The sequence below is a fragment of the Crocodylus porosus genome, unplaced genomic scaffold (genome assembly GCF_001723895.1).
Source record: "Crocodylus porosus isolate Cpor-Errol unplaced genomic scaffold, CroPor_comp1, whole genome shotgun sequence".
Lineage (NCBI taxonomy): Eukaryota > Metazoa > Chordata > Crocodylia > Crocodylidae > Crocodylus > Crocodylus porosus.
Window position 1 is genome coordinate 71,400,801 of NW_017728931.1, and position 19,531 is coordinate 71,420,331.

General features: G+C 39.9%; 1 protein-coding gene across 8 annotated transcripts in view; it reads left to right on the forward strand.

The window, feature by feature from the left end:
• PPFIA2 (PTPRF interacting protein alpha 2) overlaps positions 1-19,531 on the forward strand; it is a 581,389-nt gene that overhangs the window by 441,974 nt on the left and 119,884 nt on the right. For all 8 annotated transcript variants that reach the window (XM_019543139.1, XM_019543142.1, XM_019543143.1 and 5 more), the window contains one exon: positions 5,075-5,296. In XM_019543139.1, coding sequence (XP_019398684.1) covers positions 5,075-5,296 — 222 coding nt within the window. The remainder of the gene's footprint in view (positions 1-5,074; positions 5,297-19,531) is intronic.

A 19,531-nucleotide genomic window follows, 5' to 3' on the forward strand; every position in this document is an offset into this window, starting at 1 on the left:
TATTACATGAAACCCAAGTGTTATTAGAGTGAAAAGATTTAGTGATATTATTGCTTCCATGTAGAAATCTTCCACTGACTTCAGTAAGCTTTGGATCCAGCCCTTAAAAGCTCCTAAGCCCTTGCTTTCTTGATCATTGGCTCTTTTTCCTCTCTTTGTCTAACTTGATAACCAAATGTGGCTTCCCTGGACAGTGTGTTCTGGGTCTGTCATGAGTGACAGATGACTTGAAACATACTGGTACTTAGAATTCGAAAAGTTCCATTATCACAGCCCAATAGTACTATTGTGTACTATTTAGGGAAAATAATGAAAATAGCATGAAACTGAGTGAGGTCCTGTCATACCACAGTTTATGAATTTTTCCAGTTTTCTACTCAAAATTAATTTTTTAAAGCCAATATACTATGGGTCTATACGTATTTGGAACAAAATATGTAATTAATATTTAGGGTCTTGCAAAATGTCGTAAAAGCAAAAGTATTCTAGCAACATTATGAGAAAAACAATAGAGCTCTATGGGGTATACACATGGCCCCTTGGCTAAAACACTTCAGAGGTGCGCTCTCCAGCCAGGGGGTGATAAGGGACTACTCTTTTACTGCTTTCTGCCCTCAGAGGAGCCAGTAAGTGACTATGTCAGGCTCACTGACAGGCTTGCTTGATCGACTGTTGCTGTCTCAAAGCTCCAATAACTGCCCAATGAACTGTTGCTGCTGCAGTCTGACCACCTGTTGTTGGGATGGCAACAGCTGATTGGGCTGCCTCAAAGCAGTGGTGAAAATAGGCGATTGGGTTGTGGTGGCGGCAGCTAATTGAAAATGCTCAGCCAGAAAAGACGAGTTAAAACCAGAGAGAGAACAAGAATCTGACTCCATGTTACAGCAGTTAGGGTATTATCCTGGGAGGTAAAAAAACTGTGGGTTACAGTTCCTGTTGTAATGAATATTGTATTATTTAATACATATTGCCGTTAGTTCATATTACTATATTTTTTCACATACCCCCGAATAAGATATACACCTCCTTTTGGGGCCAGCAGAATGAAACAAAAAAAGGATATTTCCAGGGTCATAGCTCAGTCCTTTGGGTATCAGTTTAAAAATAAAATAAAGTAAATGACTACAGTGTTAACCCTTTCATGGCTGCTGCTGAATTGCTTAGCCAAAAGCTACTGCCAGTTCAGCAGCAGCCATGAAAGGGTTCACACTGTAGCTCTGACCCTAAACAATTAATTCCTTCTCTGTAGTTGTCAGTAACAGAAGCACAGGAACCAGTACAGATGCCATCTGTGCTTCCATTACTTCTTTCCAGTGCGGAAAAGTAGCCACCCCACTTCAGGACATACACCCCAATTTTTGAGGACTGATTTCAGGTGAAAAAGTGTTCTATGAAATACCTACAACAACAAAAATAAGAACTAAAGTTCTGAATTAAAATTTTCGACTTCTAAAGTGAAAACTCCTGAAATTCAAAAATATTTCACACTTTCAATCTGTGGGGATTTTTGAAAATGTCTGCTTTCATTCTGAATTACAGTGAAAAAAAAATTAAATGGTGAAGTTTCTGGCAAATCGAAAATTCCACGTTTGATCCAGCTCTGTATCTAATACAGTCAGTCAGTTGCTCAGTATAACAAATGCAAAATGAATAACTCATGAAATTAAAGCAAAATTCCCATAAATATTTTATTATGAATAAAGTATGTTCACATAAAACAAAATTTCTTCATAGATAATGCATATCAATTATCTACTTTTGAAGGTTTGTGAATAAGTTTTTATCCACTTCCTCTGAAAATTTAGACTAAGGACTAAGGGCTTAATTGTATTTCACTTTACTTGCTTAAATAGTACATGCCCAGCTATAGAACTTGACGTTTCTAGCACTTAAACATAACTTACAGTCAGTTTTATGTATATGTTTATTCATTGAGCATGCTCAGTAGGGCTACACTGTGACAGAGCAAGTCAGTGGCTATGTACACTCATCCAGGTATGCATGTAAGCTGGGTATTGTAAATGGGCAAAACCCCATAGTTAGCAGGTGTTGGACACGAGCAGGAGGAGGCAGCCTTCCTATGTTGTAGCCCAGCAACCTACTTGTTAAGTCACTGGCCTTGTCAGGGAAAAGCTTACGTGCATTTTGTGCTTCCCAGCTGTGTGTCCTAACCACCAGGCCACAAGTTAGGTATTATCCAGACCATTCTCCAATCTTTCTTGTGATGTGAAGCTGACCCACTAAGCAGCCAAGAGAGGGAGATATGTTGGGCCAGGAAAAAGAAAGCAAGTCAAAGAGTATCCATCCACTGAGATGGATACTGCTATGGAAAACAAATTGGCACTAGATTGTAGACAAGACCCCTGGTGCCAACAGAGATTTTTTTCTAGTTTATCCATGTGAGCCAATTCTTTGTTGCACAGTGAAATAAAATCTGAAATTATGTGTAAGTGTCAATATTACCTGTAGTTATACAGCTGCTTACAGACCATCCAGACATGTAAAAAGAAATAGGATGTAGTCCTAAGCCATCTATTAGAAAGTGTTCAGATCCTTCACTTGTTTGTATGAGTATGTTTTTTTAATTATTGTAACCACTTAAAGAATAAAGATGGTAATATTTTCTTTTTATTTTTGATGAAATGATAAATGAGCATATTTTAGAAAATAAAAACTATTGTTTATGAAATGATAAAATTTAGGTTATATATGGCAAATGACTAGATCATGTTAATTTTTCATATTTGAGATTTGAATTTAATTATAATTTAGCTTCCATTCATACTCCACCATGTAAAGAATGAGAAGGCAAGGTAGACATCCTAAAGTTTGTCCATCTGTTTATGGCTTATACCATCTGTCATAATTGCTAAAATTGCTGTATGAAACTAAAGCCACAAAAGTAACATTACAGTAATCATGAGCAAAAAAGATTTGCATAAAATTAATGAGTTGGAACAAAATGTGGTATGATATATTTTATGGTGGCTGAGCAGTATTTTATTATCGTATGCATTTGTAGCATGTGCAATATTCTGATGGACAAAATTAAATGAAAATAATATTTTCAAGGTGCACTATAATTGTTATACTGTAGTATCACAAAAGTAGATCAATTATGTTTTGGTAATTAACACTCAGTTTCAGCATAAGATAATTAGCTAGTATACAGAAAGTAATTTTGGAGCTGAGCTTTTCAATCTAATGAATCTCTAGTGTAAAATAATCTTATTCAGTGATCTGAGAAATGCAGGTGAGTTGGAATGACTATATGGTCTGGGTTCATTTTATAGCTGAGTTAGGAAAGGATGTAATTAAAGTCCATTAATAAAGTAACATTCTTTGAATTGGTAAGTACACTCTTATATAGGGTATACACTGATGCTGATAACACAGATGTACTAACGAGAGAAAGTACATTTCCGTCCACGCAGACCTACACCTTGTATGCAGTGATGTACTCCTGGCTTTTCAGTGGTGGGCAAATACTCCTAAGGTTCAAGATCCCTGAGCACTGGGAAGTATAAAGTGGCAGCTGTAGCACTGTATTCTTGCAACCTGTCATCAGCTCCCAGCTTTCCACAATCTGTTTGTCTCCCCTACTTCCCTTTGTGGTGAAACACAGCAACCAGCATGTGGTTTTCCCTCCCTATAAATGGAGTCTGATTTCTTCTGTGCATTGTGCGTATTTCCAAAAGGCCAGTTGTCTAGATAACTTGCATATTTGCAGGCTGTTACGGGTTCACCAAAGGATTTCGGGTGCACGCTAATAAATCGTAGCCATGTGCTCTGGCTGGCCACTCAAAGGGTAGTGAGTCACAGAGGAAAAAAAAAAAGAGTGGGGGGAGAAGACCCACGCAAAATTTTTCCAAGCAGAATCGGTGATATTGAATATTATACAAACAGGTGGTGTTTTCAACAGTTAGTTTGGAATAACTATAATTCCCTAAACAGGATGCAATTACACTAGTATAAAGGTGTTAAACTTTTTTTTGGATGTAAGATTGGTCTGTACTTAAACATAGTACTGCTTTAATTTTACTACTTTGGTTTTTGGAATGAAGAACACTTGTATTGTCATTTATACCCATAAATTCAGGTGTAAGCACTAGTAAGCATTAAGTATTACTAGTAAAAATTATTATTTTTACATAGTTGTAAATGCCTCCATCTAACTACTAAGGTAAAAGCAGGACACATGCCAACCAAGGGAGTTAAACTGATAAAAGAACAAACACAAAATTTCACTATGGCTTAGTTTATACCAGAAAAGATTGCCTATCTCACTGTATTCAAATAGATCTTTACTTATATCACCAAGCCTTTTTGGTGTAGCTAGATCTTATACAAGCAAAGCAGTACTTTATACTAGGATAGCTTATACTGGTTCTCCAAACAAAATAAATTAGACTAGCAAGACACTCTTCTGCTGTTGTAGCTGAATTTACAATAATGATTTTGCCAAAATAAAGGCACTATAAAAATTGTCCTCCCACATCGTTTCTGTAGCGGTGAACGTTCTTAGCGCAGACCTGGTCTGTGTAGTGACCAGGTCTTACTCATTTGTGAGCATTTGCTTTTCATTCAGAGTTACTGGGTATGTACATTGTCAATGACTATGAATAGGAGTTGAGTATGTTTGGATGGTATTCTTACTTTAGTCAAGGCATGTGAATAAAGGTTGGTATAATTGATGGAGATTGGTCTTGACTTTCAGGAACTGTGTTTGTAGGATTTGCACTGGAGTCATAGGACTAAATTAATGACATTTTGTTTTTGTTTGGGGGATTAAGTATTTGCTTTAAATATGAATATCTGTTTCTGTTTTTAGCGTTAGTTTTTTATAACTGGAATTTCCTTCATCTGTCTTTTATGGACAGGTTATTTTATTTATTAGAATATTGGGTGCATTCTGTTGTTTATTAGAATAGCTGGTTTTCATTTTATTTTTTACTGGAAAATACTTGTAATATTTTGTAATTTAATTGCTACCTATACTTGTTTAAAAAATACTCTAGACATATTCTGAGCTAATGATAATTAATGGAAAATACTGTTATTTCTCTCCTGACAGCGCCTATCAAATGGCTCCATAGATTCAAATGATGAAGCCAGTCAAGTGGTGGAACTACAGGAACTGCTTGAAAAGCAAAACTATGAAATGGCACAGATGAAAGAGCGTTTGGCTGCACTGTCTTCCCGAGTTGGAGAGGTAGAGCAGGAAGCAGAGACTGCCAGGAAGGAGCTTATTAAAACAGAAGAAATGAACAGTAAATATCAGAGGGACATCAGAGAGGTAAGATGTTTACTACAGTCTATAACCTCACACTTCTTAACAGTTATAGCCATGATATTTTATAACAATTAGTTCTTATTCAGTTTCCATTGAATTTGGTTCATAAATTTAATTCCAAAAAGTTCACTTAATGTGACAAGTTCATCTATCTAAAAATAGACAAAAATTATAACTATATGGTTTACATATGCTTGATTTTTGTAAATAAACTCCCGACAGTTAAGGGAGTGAAATGAGGAAGGGGTTAGTTGTTTCTAAGTGGACACCTTCCTTTGGCTAGCTGGAGCTATAAATAATGAACTGTTGAACCATACTGCCACCTAACACATTAACTTTCAGCCTCTTTCTTAATAAATAATTCTGCCTCTGAATTTTGTGCTAAATTGTAGCATAGAATTATTAATTTATGAGAGCAGCTTTCCATGTACTGAATCAGATACTGAAAGCAAGAATCCACACGCACAAGTTGGGGACAGAATTGTATAGGTGCATCTGGCTGCTACAACTTACTGGGTGAACTGAAACACAGTCATATATAATTTAATTATTTTTCACAATAAATATATTCTTTCCTGTAGAACTCTGTGTTTTCCAAGACTGATACTTGGAGATTTATGCACAGTGTTTAGGTACTCTGTTATCTTTATGGTGCGAGATGCTGAAGAGCTAACTTGCAATACTGGGATGCGTCACACTTGTGGGTTGCCATTTCATTTTGAAACAACTAAAGAGAAACTTTGAAGTACCATGTTAAAACATATCTGTCATTTCAGAGGAATAAAGAAGCTGTTGACTTGCTGCTTTATCCTTTTGATTGAATTGCATATGGTTGGGCCAAATCCTGAACTATTCATTCATTTTTACTCAGCTCCTATTCAGTCTTAAATCCTTTTTGTGTCAAGAGGGAATTTTGGCTGAGTAAGAACTAAGTAAAATATACAAAGTATAGAACTTGTCCACTTGGTCCCAAGTTCTCCGTTGACAGTCTGATTTGCTTTCATACAGATTTTGACAGTATGACGTGTCAGTAGTTGAAGCTGTAGGTAGATTGCCAGTCTACCTAGAAAATTTGTGATTAACATCATACTCCATGAGCAGATCCAGAAAGTAGCTGTAATTTTATACATTTTATCATATTCTCTACTGATGAAACTGCATAATGCTTTACTGATTGAGCTGCACACTGCATTTCATTTTCCCAGCAGGTGGTATAGAATGAAGTTAGCAGGAATTAGGAGCCCAATTTTAATCTGTCCTCTACTAATGGGGCCTGCAAAGTGTGGAGGCATATCTATGTGAGGTTACAAAATCCTGTACTCATCAGCCAGCCAGAATGTAAATGCAGAGATGACCATTAGTTCTTGCAAATATGGGAGTTTTGTGAATAAAAAAGGATACACCTGTATATTGTTTCTGTACTGGCCAAAAATTTATGCCAGAATGAATACACCTTCCTCTGTGTAACATGTTCTAAACCTGCAGTGGATAAACTATTACATTTTTTTTAAACATACAGAAAATATTGATGTTTACCTTGCCAGCTCCGTGAAAACATCAGGCTAGATGAAGAAATAAATACGATAAATATAAGCAAACTCAGACTGTTATTCATAATGCATACAATTTTTTAGGAAAAACTGTAACATCATGGCCTGAGGCATGCTGCTGGATCAGTAGAATTAAATTTTTTTTAAAAGTTCAGCATCTGAATCTTTTGAAACAGTGATCAAACCAAATCAGTCAGTAATGCAAATAGTAATTCAATCTCTGAAAGAAATAATGCAGCCTGAACAGTAACCCAGTGTACAAGAACAACTCAGTAGCTTAAGAGTAGTTCCTCACTTACTTTTCTGTCTCCCTAGTTATTTCCCTTTACTGTTATCTAATTTCTTAAGCTATCAGGTCAAGAAAGTGGTGCCAGCTAGGAATTAGAGCAGCTAATCATGTGGTAAGACATTTGAGTTTGGTTATTCACTCTACCAGTGATTCATTGTGTATCCTTAAATAAGTCACTTTTCCAGAAATTTGACTTAAAAGGTTCTGTATACTTAATTAGCTCCCTTGGGTTTTGCAAGATACGGCTTCAGCACAGCCACAAGATCTGATATGGATATGATTGAGAACTCATTTCCAGTTAAAGGTTGGCCCTTCCAAATGTTCTGAAATCCAGATGTGTACTCAGATTGCCCTGAAGTCCGATGTGCTGCATAGATGTGCAAGTTAAGAATTAACATTCCATATCGGAGGATAGCTAAGTAAGGGGTTCCAGAGGCATACCTCCCTGAAGGGGATAAAAGGGAACTGTTGAAAGCTGATGGACTCTCCTCTCCCTCTGCCTGAAGAAGGGTGTTTGCACCCGCTTTTAGGCAGAAGTGCATCAAAAAAGGCAGGGACTTGAAAGTGGGGGGAGGGGGAAGACTTGCATCATGTTTAAGGTAGGTGAATACTTCCTGGCAAAGTAGGTTGTATTCCTGACTCTATCAGCAAGTTCTATGCAATGCTGAGCAAGTCAGTTAGCCCAATTTTTTCAATTTTGGTCAATAACAGTTTCTCCCTTGCTTTCTGAATTAGACCTTAGGGGCCAGATTTGCAGAAGTGCTGAGCATGCACAGATTCAGGCAAGTTAAAGTTGTGTTTTCCATGTATACATTGCTATATGAAAGCTAAGTACAGTGACATCCCAGGCACTGCAATTTGTGCATAGTTTCTGAAATTTTGTCTTTGCTATCTGTATATTAGTTCTCCTTGTGTAGAGAAGGTATAATAACACTGCTTCATTTCATAGGAGCATCCTGGAGAAAAGTTAATTTTAAATTTCTGAAGCACTTGGTTACTACAATGATAGGACCAGAGAAAAACCCAGGAATAAATTAATAATTCTGTATTCAGTACAAATCTTAACTGATGTGTGGTAAACAAGACCTGGGAACCCACTGAATGATAAGAATAAAACAAAATACTAAATAGCTGCTCATTAAGTGAGCACTATCCATTTTGTGTATTTAATGAGCTAGGGGTCTGGTGGGAGGAAAAATGTAGTACATAATTGTGTCATTAAGACTGTATCATAATGTTTACATGCAAGAAAGGTAAATGGAGGTTAAACAGGTTACCTCATTTGGGCATTTTCCTGATTTTTTTGAGTGCCTAATTTGCACCTTTATGATGTTTTACTGTAGGGTGTACTCATATAATTCTTCTAGAGATTATCCTTTGGGTTATGATATAAGTAATAATATATTGTATTAAACCACTCTTGCCAGAGATTATAATGGCCTCCACCTAGCCAACTTTGGAGCCAGTTCTCCGTTCTCATCCTGTGAGTCATCTTCAATAGAGTTGATCATGCTTTTCTCGAAATCTTGTTCTTTCTCTGAATATGCCCTCCCACAATTCTCCTACTACATCTCTAATTGCTTCTTGACTACATCCTTAAGATGATTCTTGTCATCATCTCTCCAACTTTCACAGGCTTTGTCCCTTCTATTTTTTTCTCTTTTCCCTCTACAACTTACTTGTAAGTAATCTGTCCACAAACATTTCTATGTTGTTGGTTCACAAATCTGTCTATCTGTTCCAGACCTCTGTCTTTCTGTCTAAACTGAACCTTCAGCCAGGTTCTCTGACATCTTTCTGTGGGTACACAGCCATCACTGGAAAACCAACATAGAACAGAACTATTGATATTTTTCCCAAAGTGATTTACTTCACTTTATTGCTACCCTGCCTGTCCTGCACACCCACCATGCTGGTGTCATTTTCAACTTGAATGTCTTTTAGATCCTAACATCCTGGTTACATATCATTCTTGCAGATTATTTCCACGTAACATTTCAAAGATATGGGCTTTCCTATCCACTCACACAGCTAAGCTCTTGTCTAGGCTCTCATTATCTCATGTTTTATTACTATAGCTTACATTTCCCTGACCTTAACAACTACAATTTTGGTCAAATAATAATAATAATAAACTCTGAAAGAAAAATTGCATTTCTATTCTTTTACTATGTCATCTTTTCTGTTTGCCTCCTTCCACTGGCTCCCCGCACACTCTTCTATTGGACTTTTGGTGTGTGTTCTCCCTTTCATTGCTCTATTCCTTAGCTACATTTCACCTGTGTCACTGTTGAAATGTAGACTTCTGGATCTATGCCATCCCTGATGCTTACCTCTGTTGCTCACCATCTGGACTGTCACACAAGCTTCTTAGTGCTTAATCCTGTGTTGCTCCCTGTGCTTGGAAGGAGAACCCATAAGAACTCATTATCCTCTTTCAAAGCTGTCCTTTAGCTTTCTACTTTTTCATGCTGACTAATATTTTCTCAATGTTTCTACTGGCTGGTGACCTATCCAGATATTGTCTTTTGTTTCATACACTTAAATTATAAACTGTTTAGGGCAGAGACTGTCTTATTTTTCTATGTTTACACGGTGCCTTGTATAATCAGGTCTGTGTCCATGGCAAGGCCCCCTAAGGATTACAATACAGTACAAAGTAATTGTAATGCAAGTAAGAAATAGTGTTAAGGAATACGAAACACAATCACAGTCCAAATAAGAATTTTTTTTTTAATCTCTCTCTGTTTGGGAGGTTTTGTTGGAAAACCTTGAATTTCATGTTAGCAAATTTAGTATTAATATAATTTAGTTATGAGACAGGTGTGGTTTGTCACATTTTCCTATTCACTGTAAATAAGAGGGTTTTTTTTTTAATATGTCCAGTCAACTCCTAACAAAAAAAACACTTGAACTTTATTTTTGGTTGTTTGTTTAATCCTTAGCCTCCAACATATAACTAGGTCTTTTACCTGAATATGGTTGATTCTTTCTTCTCTTTCTTCTTTTTCTCATTATTTTGTTTTCTGAATGTCTATAGATTACTATTTTAGCATTCACAGAGAATGGAGAGGGAAGAGCTGTTTCTCTGACTTGTGAATACATAGAATATTTATAGAAGTTTCACCTCCAATTTGAAAAGAAGTCATTTTATGTGAATCAAACAATGTAATGGGAAAAAAGAAGGGGGGGGAGGAGCATCAACTTCTCCTAGCTCTTCAGTGAACAATGTATGTGACTTTAAAAGAAAGAATTATTTTAGAAAAAATGAGATATGCAAAATTATTCCTCTCTCCCAGTGGTTCCCCCTTCAACACAACCCTTCTCCTACCATTTCTGATGTTTGCACCCCTCATCATGGGATAGGGAAAAACTTTCTTGATAGGCTTGCCTGTACTTTGGCCCAGTAATTTAAGTGCCTCTGTTGTGTCTTTAGTAGACTAGCATGAACATGGAAGCAACTGTTGACAGGCAGCATTCAACTGAACCTGCAGAAACATTTCTTTCAACAGTACCTTCTTTCTCCCTGTAGGGTTTCTCTTTAGTAATACAGACAATGCCATCAGAAATCTTGAATTGTTCTACCAAAAGCCATGATAAATTAGATATTAGAATACTTAAGTAATATTTTCCTTTTATTTGCCTTCCTGAGTTTTTTCAGTCTTTAGGATACATAATTGTCATGCTATTCTCAGAAGCCAAAAGGGCTAGAACTTTGTTTTCTTAAACCAGTATTCTCCTGTATGTACATATCTTCTGTAGCTGGAACTTAATGAAAACATCACCTATCACAAGGCTCACAATAAAATCCCAGGGACTGGCAGCACTGCAAGCCTTCTCCCCTTACTACATTGCCCTCAGAAGCTTGTTTTTTCTGCCCAAGATATTCCTCCCAAACAAAATATCCCAGTAGTTTCTCTTCAGAAGCTACTGGAGTTTGAGATTGTCAGACTCTGTTTTAGTTTTCTCTCCTTTCTGTTCAGTTTGGGGATGAAGATAGCTCAGTAAAGAAGATTCTACTTTGAATGTGGCAGCAGCTGAATATGAGCTGTTGGCTCCTCTTGATTTTGGAGAAGTATGGGAAAACACTCATACGCACATGTGCTCCTGTGCACAACCCACAGAAATTACATCTCTTTATACCACCCAACTAGATGTTTTCCTAATACACTTTTCTGCTCCTTGGCAATTAAGTTGCACCACCAACCTAACAAATTAACAGATTTTTAATTTACAGTGTCATTCCCATTCCTGCTGAATTGTGCTTTATTTCACTTGCTGAACAGCTTTCAAGGTGAACCTGTCAAACGTATTTGTTTTTTTTAAACGTATTTGGTTGGATTTATTCTATGTACGTTAGGTACCTTTGATTTAATGGGACACAAGGGATGTTTCATGTCCTGTCAGTTCTTAGCAGAGTCCTGCTTGCTTCGTTCATTCAGTCCCTGTCTCTTCTTATTCCAAGACCTTGGCTTTACTGTATATTTCACTTTTTTTCCTGTTCTGGGAGCAAGTGTTTTCCTCAGCTGTTACAATTCAGGTTGGAGCTGTGTGAAATGTTCAAAGCAAGCTTCATGTATGATCAGATTAAAGCTAGCATTTGAGGATTACTACAAATGAAAACCTCTCTCTTTTCTCAAACACAAGCAAGCTGGCAAACCCTGATGCCTGTGACTTCAGGTAGACATCTGGATTCTTAAGGCTCAGGAATGCCCTCTGCTCCCTTTTTTATGTCTTTGGGTATATGCTACCCAGTCCTCTGGCATCATGTCCCTCCCATATTTCCTTGTTTGTGGAAAGTATCACCCAAAAGTATTATTTTCCATGCCTAAGAAATTCTTTAAGGGAGCCCCTTCTGTAGAACCTTCCCCATTCAATCTTGACATTATCTCTTCAGGAATACTGTAATGTATTATTTTGTTTATGTTGCAATAGCATCTAGATGCCTTTCCAGGTCAGAGCTCCATGATGGTTCATGTCCCTAAAAGCTCACAGTAATTGTTCACCCATATATGAGACAGCAGCAAGCAACCTATTTCCAGTACCAAATATTAGCTTTACAGACTAAATGGATGTGGGAGTCTCCCTTCATCATGAGCATGTGATTAAAAAACTGACAGTTTTGCATGTCTCATGAAGATACTGGAAGAAACAAAAAGGGCTGGAGGATAGGATGGCATAGTAAAAAGCCTGAGCAAACAGAAGAAGAGACAAAATAATTAATGACTAGACACCAAGTAGGATAAAAGAGAAAACAGAAGACAAGATAAAGAAAGGAAGAATGAAAGAGGAGAGCAAAATAAGTGTACCAACACCAGGTTTGCATAACCAGAGACTCACTATTAAAAACAGCAGACAGACTTGTCAGGAGGGAAAACCCAGAAAACAAAAGGGTACACTATCCACTAGGAGCAGACACATTATAGACCTGATGACATTGAAGAGGATCCCATTGGGATTGGCCAAAAATCTATTGTTCATGATGGAACAAAAAATGTGGTTGGATACTCATTGATATAGAAAGAGGCTAGAGAAGATGCTTAAAGTAGAAGATTACATGGTTTCCAGTGGGAGTCTTCCTGTCACAAGACATGAAGGGTAAAGGCAGAACAAGATGACAAAGAGCAACAGATCTCTGAAACTAATGCTGTCGGGGTTCCTTGGAGATGTTTAACCATTGCCAGTAGAGATAGAAAGTTTTATTAAGGGACAGGCTTCAATTTAGTAAGGTGGAATAGACTTCTGGGATCAAGACTGGCACAACTGATAAGAGTTTAACTGGGAATGTGGGGGAGATGATTGGGCAAAACCAATACAACCTCCTGGAATAAATCTAAAAATCAGTGGAGAACTGACTGATTGAAAATGTATAAATGGAAAAAGGAAAACAAGAAAACAGAAAGAATAAAGAAAGCAGTAACAATTATGAAAACAGACGACAGGCAAGTATTTTAGCCAGTAGATTGATTGTACCTATCTCAAATGTGATGTCAAATCAGGCCAGACCCAAAAAAACTGAGGACTCCATTTTTGGGATTTGAAAACCAGACATTATAAGAATAAGAGATACTTGAGTGACTAGTAGCCATGACTGTAATGAAAGTATTCAAGGACTTGCACTGTTAAGAAAGCTAGAAATGAGTAATGGTGGTGGAATAGCAGTATGTATCAATGGAGTAAAGGCTGTGGTTTTGTTTTGTATTGTTTTTACAAAGTGATAACACACACTAAACAGAATTGGAATGAAAAATCACATTAAGAAGGAACAATAAAAATTATATCATAGGGGTTGTTTTGGGCACTGGTGTATATCTCAGGTTCAAATTTTGATAAGGACTAGAGATCCTTACAACATTCTAGGACAAAATAGTAGTAGTGGAAATTGTTTATGCAACGTGTTTGTGGGAGATTTTGGCTACCTAAATATGGTCTAGATAACAAATGTTATGACTGAGGGTGGAGCACAGATATTTCTGGATGATACAATGGCTAAATTTCTCTACATACAAGAAGATTGCCGATGTCTGAAAAGACAATGAAACTGTAAACGTGGTTTTATCATTTTGACAATGAAACTAAAATCTTGGTTTCCACAACCAAGAAAAGTTGGTTTTCCACTCTTTATAAAAGAACTGATTGTGGAAAATAGTCTTGAATTAAACAATAATGAGCTGATTTAGTTAAATGCAAATGACAGGTAAGACAAGAATAGATTTATAACTAAAGTTTTGGATTTCTAAAGGACAGACTTTGAAAACCTATGAACTGTAGCTGGATATTGGAGCTCCTGAATTTAAATGATGAAGAGATGTGCAATTGCTTTAAATCAAAAGTGTAAATGATATCTGGAGCTTGCACTTCTCAAGCAAGACGATAAAAATATTAGGGAAGGACTGAAGACGTATCAGGGTCACTCTTATACTGTATAATAAGAGGAAGCAAAGAATCTACAACAGATGGAAATGGTCAGAGGTCAGATAGCACTGAAATAAGGGGAGAATGACAAAAGATTAGTTAATCTGGACTTTTCAGGAGAATTAAAGCAAACAGGAGAACAAAACAACAGAGCTAAGGGAAAGAAGATGGGGTAGAAAGCAAGGATAATTTCGGTACAGTCGAAGTACTAAATTAATACTCCACTTCAGTCTTCACTGAGGATGAAGAGGTATAAGAGAATAATTCTAGAATACATGAGGAAATTTGTCTCATCTAAAATGGGAACAAAACAGAAATTATGTATTGTGATGAAATTAGAGCTTCCAGATAATCTACAATGCAGAATATTGAAATAACTGGCACATGAAATAGCAACTTGCGTAGAATCTATCTTCAGTGAATTTGTCAACTGGGAAATAATACTTTAAGGATGTGTCTACACACGCAAATACGATTAAATGTAATGTTCATTAAGCTAATGTGCATTAAGCAATTTTTGGCAGGTGTCTACAAGTGCAGGGACTTGGAACTAAAGTTAGTCCCAAGTCCCTCCAGTCCTGCCATGTCCTTGTGGCAACTGGGGGAGCTCCAGCCTGCGGCCACATGGCTGCCAGCATTTGGTATCTATGTTGCAGCCAGAGCCAACTACCAGCTCCTGGCAGCCATCATGGAAACTGTGATCCCTGGCCAACCCCTTCCCTTCCCAGGAGCCATGTGCCCAGAACGGGGGCAGCACTTGCCAGCTTTCTCTTTGCCCACTCTTCCCCCTGCACCAGGGCTGCTCCAGCCCCTTCCCCTGTCCTTACCAGTGATGCCCAGCACCCCACTGGTCCAGCCCGGCCTCTCCCAGTGACGACCAGTGCCCCATGCTCCTGCTGGCCTTGAGGGACCCAGCAGCCCCTCCCCCCAGGCCTCAAGACAGCCGCACACCTGCCAGCAGGGGCCAGGCAACTGGGTGCAGGAGGCCATGCCCAACTCCCTCCTTTAGCACTCCCCTCTCCAGCCCATCTACCCTGCTGCCCACACACTCCCTACCCCCCGCCCACCCCCAGCACCACTTTCAGGACATGCAAATGGGTGAAACAAAAAAAGTTATTTCCCTCACAACTCCCATCCCCATCCCTCCCCACTCAACAAACAGAGTCCTCTTACCCCTACATCCCCAGTACACAGATCCCCCTCCCACTCCAGAAAGCAAAGCCCCTCCACCACCCCCCAACAATAAAAAACCTGCTTTCCAATGTGCAAGCTATATACAAGAGTCTCACAGTCTTTTATTGCCCCAGAGTGGGGGACCATAGGATAGGAGCACCTAGGGGGCAGAGCCTAGAAGACAGGCAGCCAGCACCCCAGCCTCAGGCCATTCCCCTGCAGGTACGAGGGCTGTGGTGACCATGGCAGCCGTTGAGTTTGTCCCTGAGTGACAGAAGCTGGTGCTTCTCTAGGGCAGGCAGCTCTCCCTCTGGCTGCCTGGGAGCCAGTCCCTACCTGTGCCACCACTGTGCTCTGAGTAAGCCCCTGCTGCATGTGCCCTGGGCAGTACACAATGAGCTGTTTGTGCAGGCTGAGGGGTGCCCAAATAACTACGCCCTGCTGATGATGATCCTCTTGATGTCCACGACACACCAGAGGGGAGGGGATGGGCTGGGGCTAGGGGTGGAGTCTGAGAGGGCCCTCCCCCCAGTGCAGAACTTACCATGTGGTCAGGGCTGGTGAGGCTGGTGGCTCAGTGTGGGCCTCCCCATAAGAGACGGCATCTGGGTGTGCCTGGTGTCCATGGCCTGTGGTGTGTGGTGAGCCAGGAACCATCCCCAGGGAGGAGCTGGCACTGCTAGCAGCTGGTCATGTCATGGCCAGATGCTCCTCATTGTGGGGTCTGGGGTTGTGGTGTTGCTGAGGCAGTTGCTTGCCAGGGCTCCCTGAGCTGCTGCTGAGTACAGTAGCTGGGGAGGTGGGTGGGGTGGAGCACTGCATCTCCGAGGGTCCTGCCTCCAGTGCCGGCTCATTGGAAGGGTCAAGGCAGTGCAGGGTCTCAGTAAGGCTGCCCCTGCTGGTGACCACTGCAGGGGTGCAGGCTGGGTCCTGGAGTGCTAAAGTCTGGGCCAGCTGCTTCATGAAGAGCATGGTTTGATGGGCACCACCAAACCAACAATTGTGGTCGGTCGTGGCCACCCACTGTGCCTGCACGTCCTTGATCTTTACATGGCACTGCCAAGCCATCTGGGAGTGTCCTATACATGTGGGTGTTCAAGCACCCTCTCTGCACAAAGTGCCTCTGCACCTCCACTTCACCATGAGGTCACCAATCTCCTCCCAGGTCCAGTTGGGGGCCAATGTGGATGGCACAAGTGAGTGCATGCAGGTGAGGCTGGACCTCAGTGGAGAGGATGACAAGGATATCATGTCCTGCACTGGCTCTCTGGGCCCCCCACACAGCTGTACCTGTGTGACTGGCCCTAGACAGGGCTCAGGAATGCTCAGCAGTGGGACACAGCCAGGGACTGGGAGCTTCATGGCAGAGGCAAATGTGCTAGAAACACAGGAGACAGTGCTGGGGGTGAGCAGAACCAGGCAGCAGCCCTGGGGAGATCTCAAGGCTGGGCAGGGTGTGCTGCAGCGTGCAGTCCTTTGCAACACTCACCTGTGGCCAAGCATGAGCTCCAGCTATGGGACAGGACTGGCAGAGGCTGCCTGAGTCCCGGTAGGGGCACACATGGCCTGCAGCTAGAGTGGCTGTCACATGCTGAATACATGTGATACCAAGGCTGGTGGAGTATTTTAATCAGAATACTCCAGCAGAATTGATTAATCAAGTCGACTCTGACGCATTCTAATTAGAATGCATCAGAACTAGTAGTGCCTATGTTCAGAAAAGGGAGGGCAGAGAATAAGTGACACAAGCAACTACAGTGCTGTTAGTTTGATTTTAATACTACATAAGGTTTTGGAACAGATATTGAAAGAGAATAATCAAGGACATGAAGGTAAATATGAAATTGTGCAAAATGCGACATGGCTTTATCCAAGGCAGATTGTGTCAAACCAATCTAATGTCCTTTTATGACAGCTTAAATGACTTCTTAGATAAGGGCAACATTGTGAACATAACCTGTGTAAACTTAAGCAAAGCATTTGCAACTGGGCCCCAGCTGGCAAAGATTGGGATAAGTGTAAGGCAGATGCAGAGTTGGATAAAAAGGAGACTAAAAGAAGTTATAGTGAAATGGAATCTAGGAGATTAGCAAGAAGCTACTAGTCATGTTCCACAAGTGTTGGTATGAGACTGATTGTGTGTCCAACTCATTCCATGCCCTGGGATAGTTCTGGCTCTGGGGAGCTCCTTCACAGCCTGGAACACAAGATGGCAGGGGCAGTGGCGAGTGAGGCTGTATTGGCACAGCCCACACTCACCCTCTAGCCATGAATGGACATGTTTACCAGAGCCCAGGTGCCCTAGATTCTGTAGCAGGCCATGCCCCACTATGGTCATGTCCCCCGACTTCCACTAGCTGCTGATAGCCTCACAGGATGGATAAACTGGCTCTGGGGGCTGAATCTGGCCCACAGGCCATATGTTTGACACCCTTGCTGTAGAATTTTTCAGTAGTAATCTTGATGCAAAAACTAGATGTGGACCTATGAAATTTGTGCGTAACACAAACTTAGTGGGTTTTGTTCATACAGAGACGGATCAGAGTATGCAAAATCACATGCCCTGGAACTAATACCATGAATTTTTGCTCTAAACTGAGGGGTTGTCAATTGAGGACAAGAAAAAGAGAGAAGCATAGGTATTTTGGTCAACTGTAGGGTGAACATAAGACACTAGTGTCATGGGGCTATAAAAAAGGCTAATTGAATTCAAAAGTGTATTAGACAGGGTATTTTTTGGAAAGACAGGAAAGCATTAGTGTGCAAGATCCTTTTAGAATATTGTGTAGCGTTCCAGTCACCTACGTTCAAAAAGATAAATTTAAATTAAGACAGATGCAGAAGACCACTAGGATGGTTAGGAGACTAGAAAACCTGTTTTAGAGCAGGAGATTAAAAAAGCTAGGCTTGCTTAGTTTAGGAAAATGATAGTTGAGAAGAGTTATAATTACTTTTTATACATATATTTGGAAGGAAGGAAAAGAATCTCAGGAGAAAAGCTATGCAAGTCAAATGACAATGTTACAAGATCAAATGGACAAAGCTGGTCATGGAAAACATTAGACTTGAAATTAGAGGAGTGAAATTTTTGAATGGGGGGAGGAGAGAAACATAAATGTCATCAAGATGAACCTTGCTAAATTTAGGGATGTAATAATATAACCTAGGAGTGTTTTGGAAATGCTAATCCATTATGCATAGGCAATGAGTACATGGGGACCTGAGGACTCTGGCTCCCCTTGGGAAGAGGCACAAGGTGATCACCCATCCCTAATTGGATAAGACAGTCCCAAAATGTTAACATCAAGTCCCCCCACAGCAGAAATAAAAGTCAGCGGCTATGCCACCATGCGATATGTGACTTCAAGTGTTTGATATCCATATGGGAAAACTTGATCTCTGGGTGGGCTATAGCACATGGGGGAGGTGTCTGTTAATCTCATGGCTTTTATTGCTTTACTGTTAGGGTGAGAAAATTTTTCCCCCTTGAATGTTTTTTTTTTTTTTTTGGAGGGGGCTTCTGGGGTTGTGTGAATTTTTAACTTTTTCCTTTTTTCCTCCAGATATTAGCTACAGTTTGAGGTTGGCAATCACCTGTGATGCTCCTAATTATTCAAAGTAACTTTTCAGGTGGATAGTGGGTCTTGATCATTCATTCAGGGTCAAACTGATTGCCAGATTAGGGATCCAGAAGGAATTTTTCCTCCAGGTCAGATTTGGAAGCATCATTGGGGAGTTTTTGGTGTCCTCTGTTGTTTGGGGCATATTTCATTTTATGGCAGCATATGGGTATATCTTACCTAATATTTTCACTGTCATTACAGTGACCAAAACATCTAGCTGTCTTCATATGGAATATAGTAGAAGATAGTAGAAGATCTTTGTATTATTATTGCAAGCCTTGTGGCTGTGGTGTGCAAGAGGCTCTTGAAAGACTGTTTCTGGGATCCTTTTGGAGAGAGAATTATGAAACTTGAGAACTGGACTTGATGTCCCAAAAAGGTCTTTCCAGTCTTATGTTGTCAAGAAATTGTATATTAAGACTGTGAGGCGTGTTTCTTAGTCCTTGTGCTCAGTAATGCTTTGCTTGTTTGTTTCCTTTATCTTTTGGATGACTACAGTCATTTGTTAGGTTTAAGGCTTCCTTCTTGTCCAAAGGAATGCTTCAGGAGGGAGGTACAGTTCCTTAGTATCTGTTCCCTGCAGAGATGAATGTAGGTAATAGCTCAGCATTTTCTGTAGGAGTATGATAGTGTACGGGACACTGGATTAGATCTTCATTCTTTTCCTGTTCTCTGGAGACATCAAAGG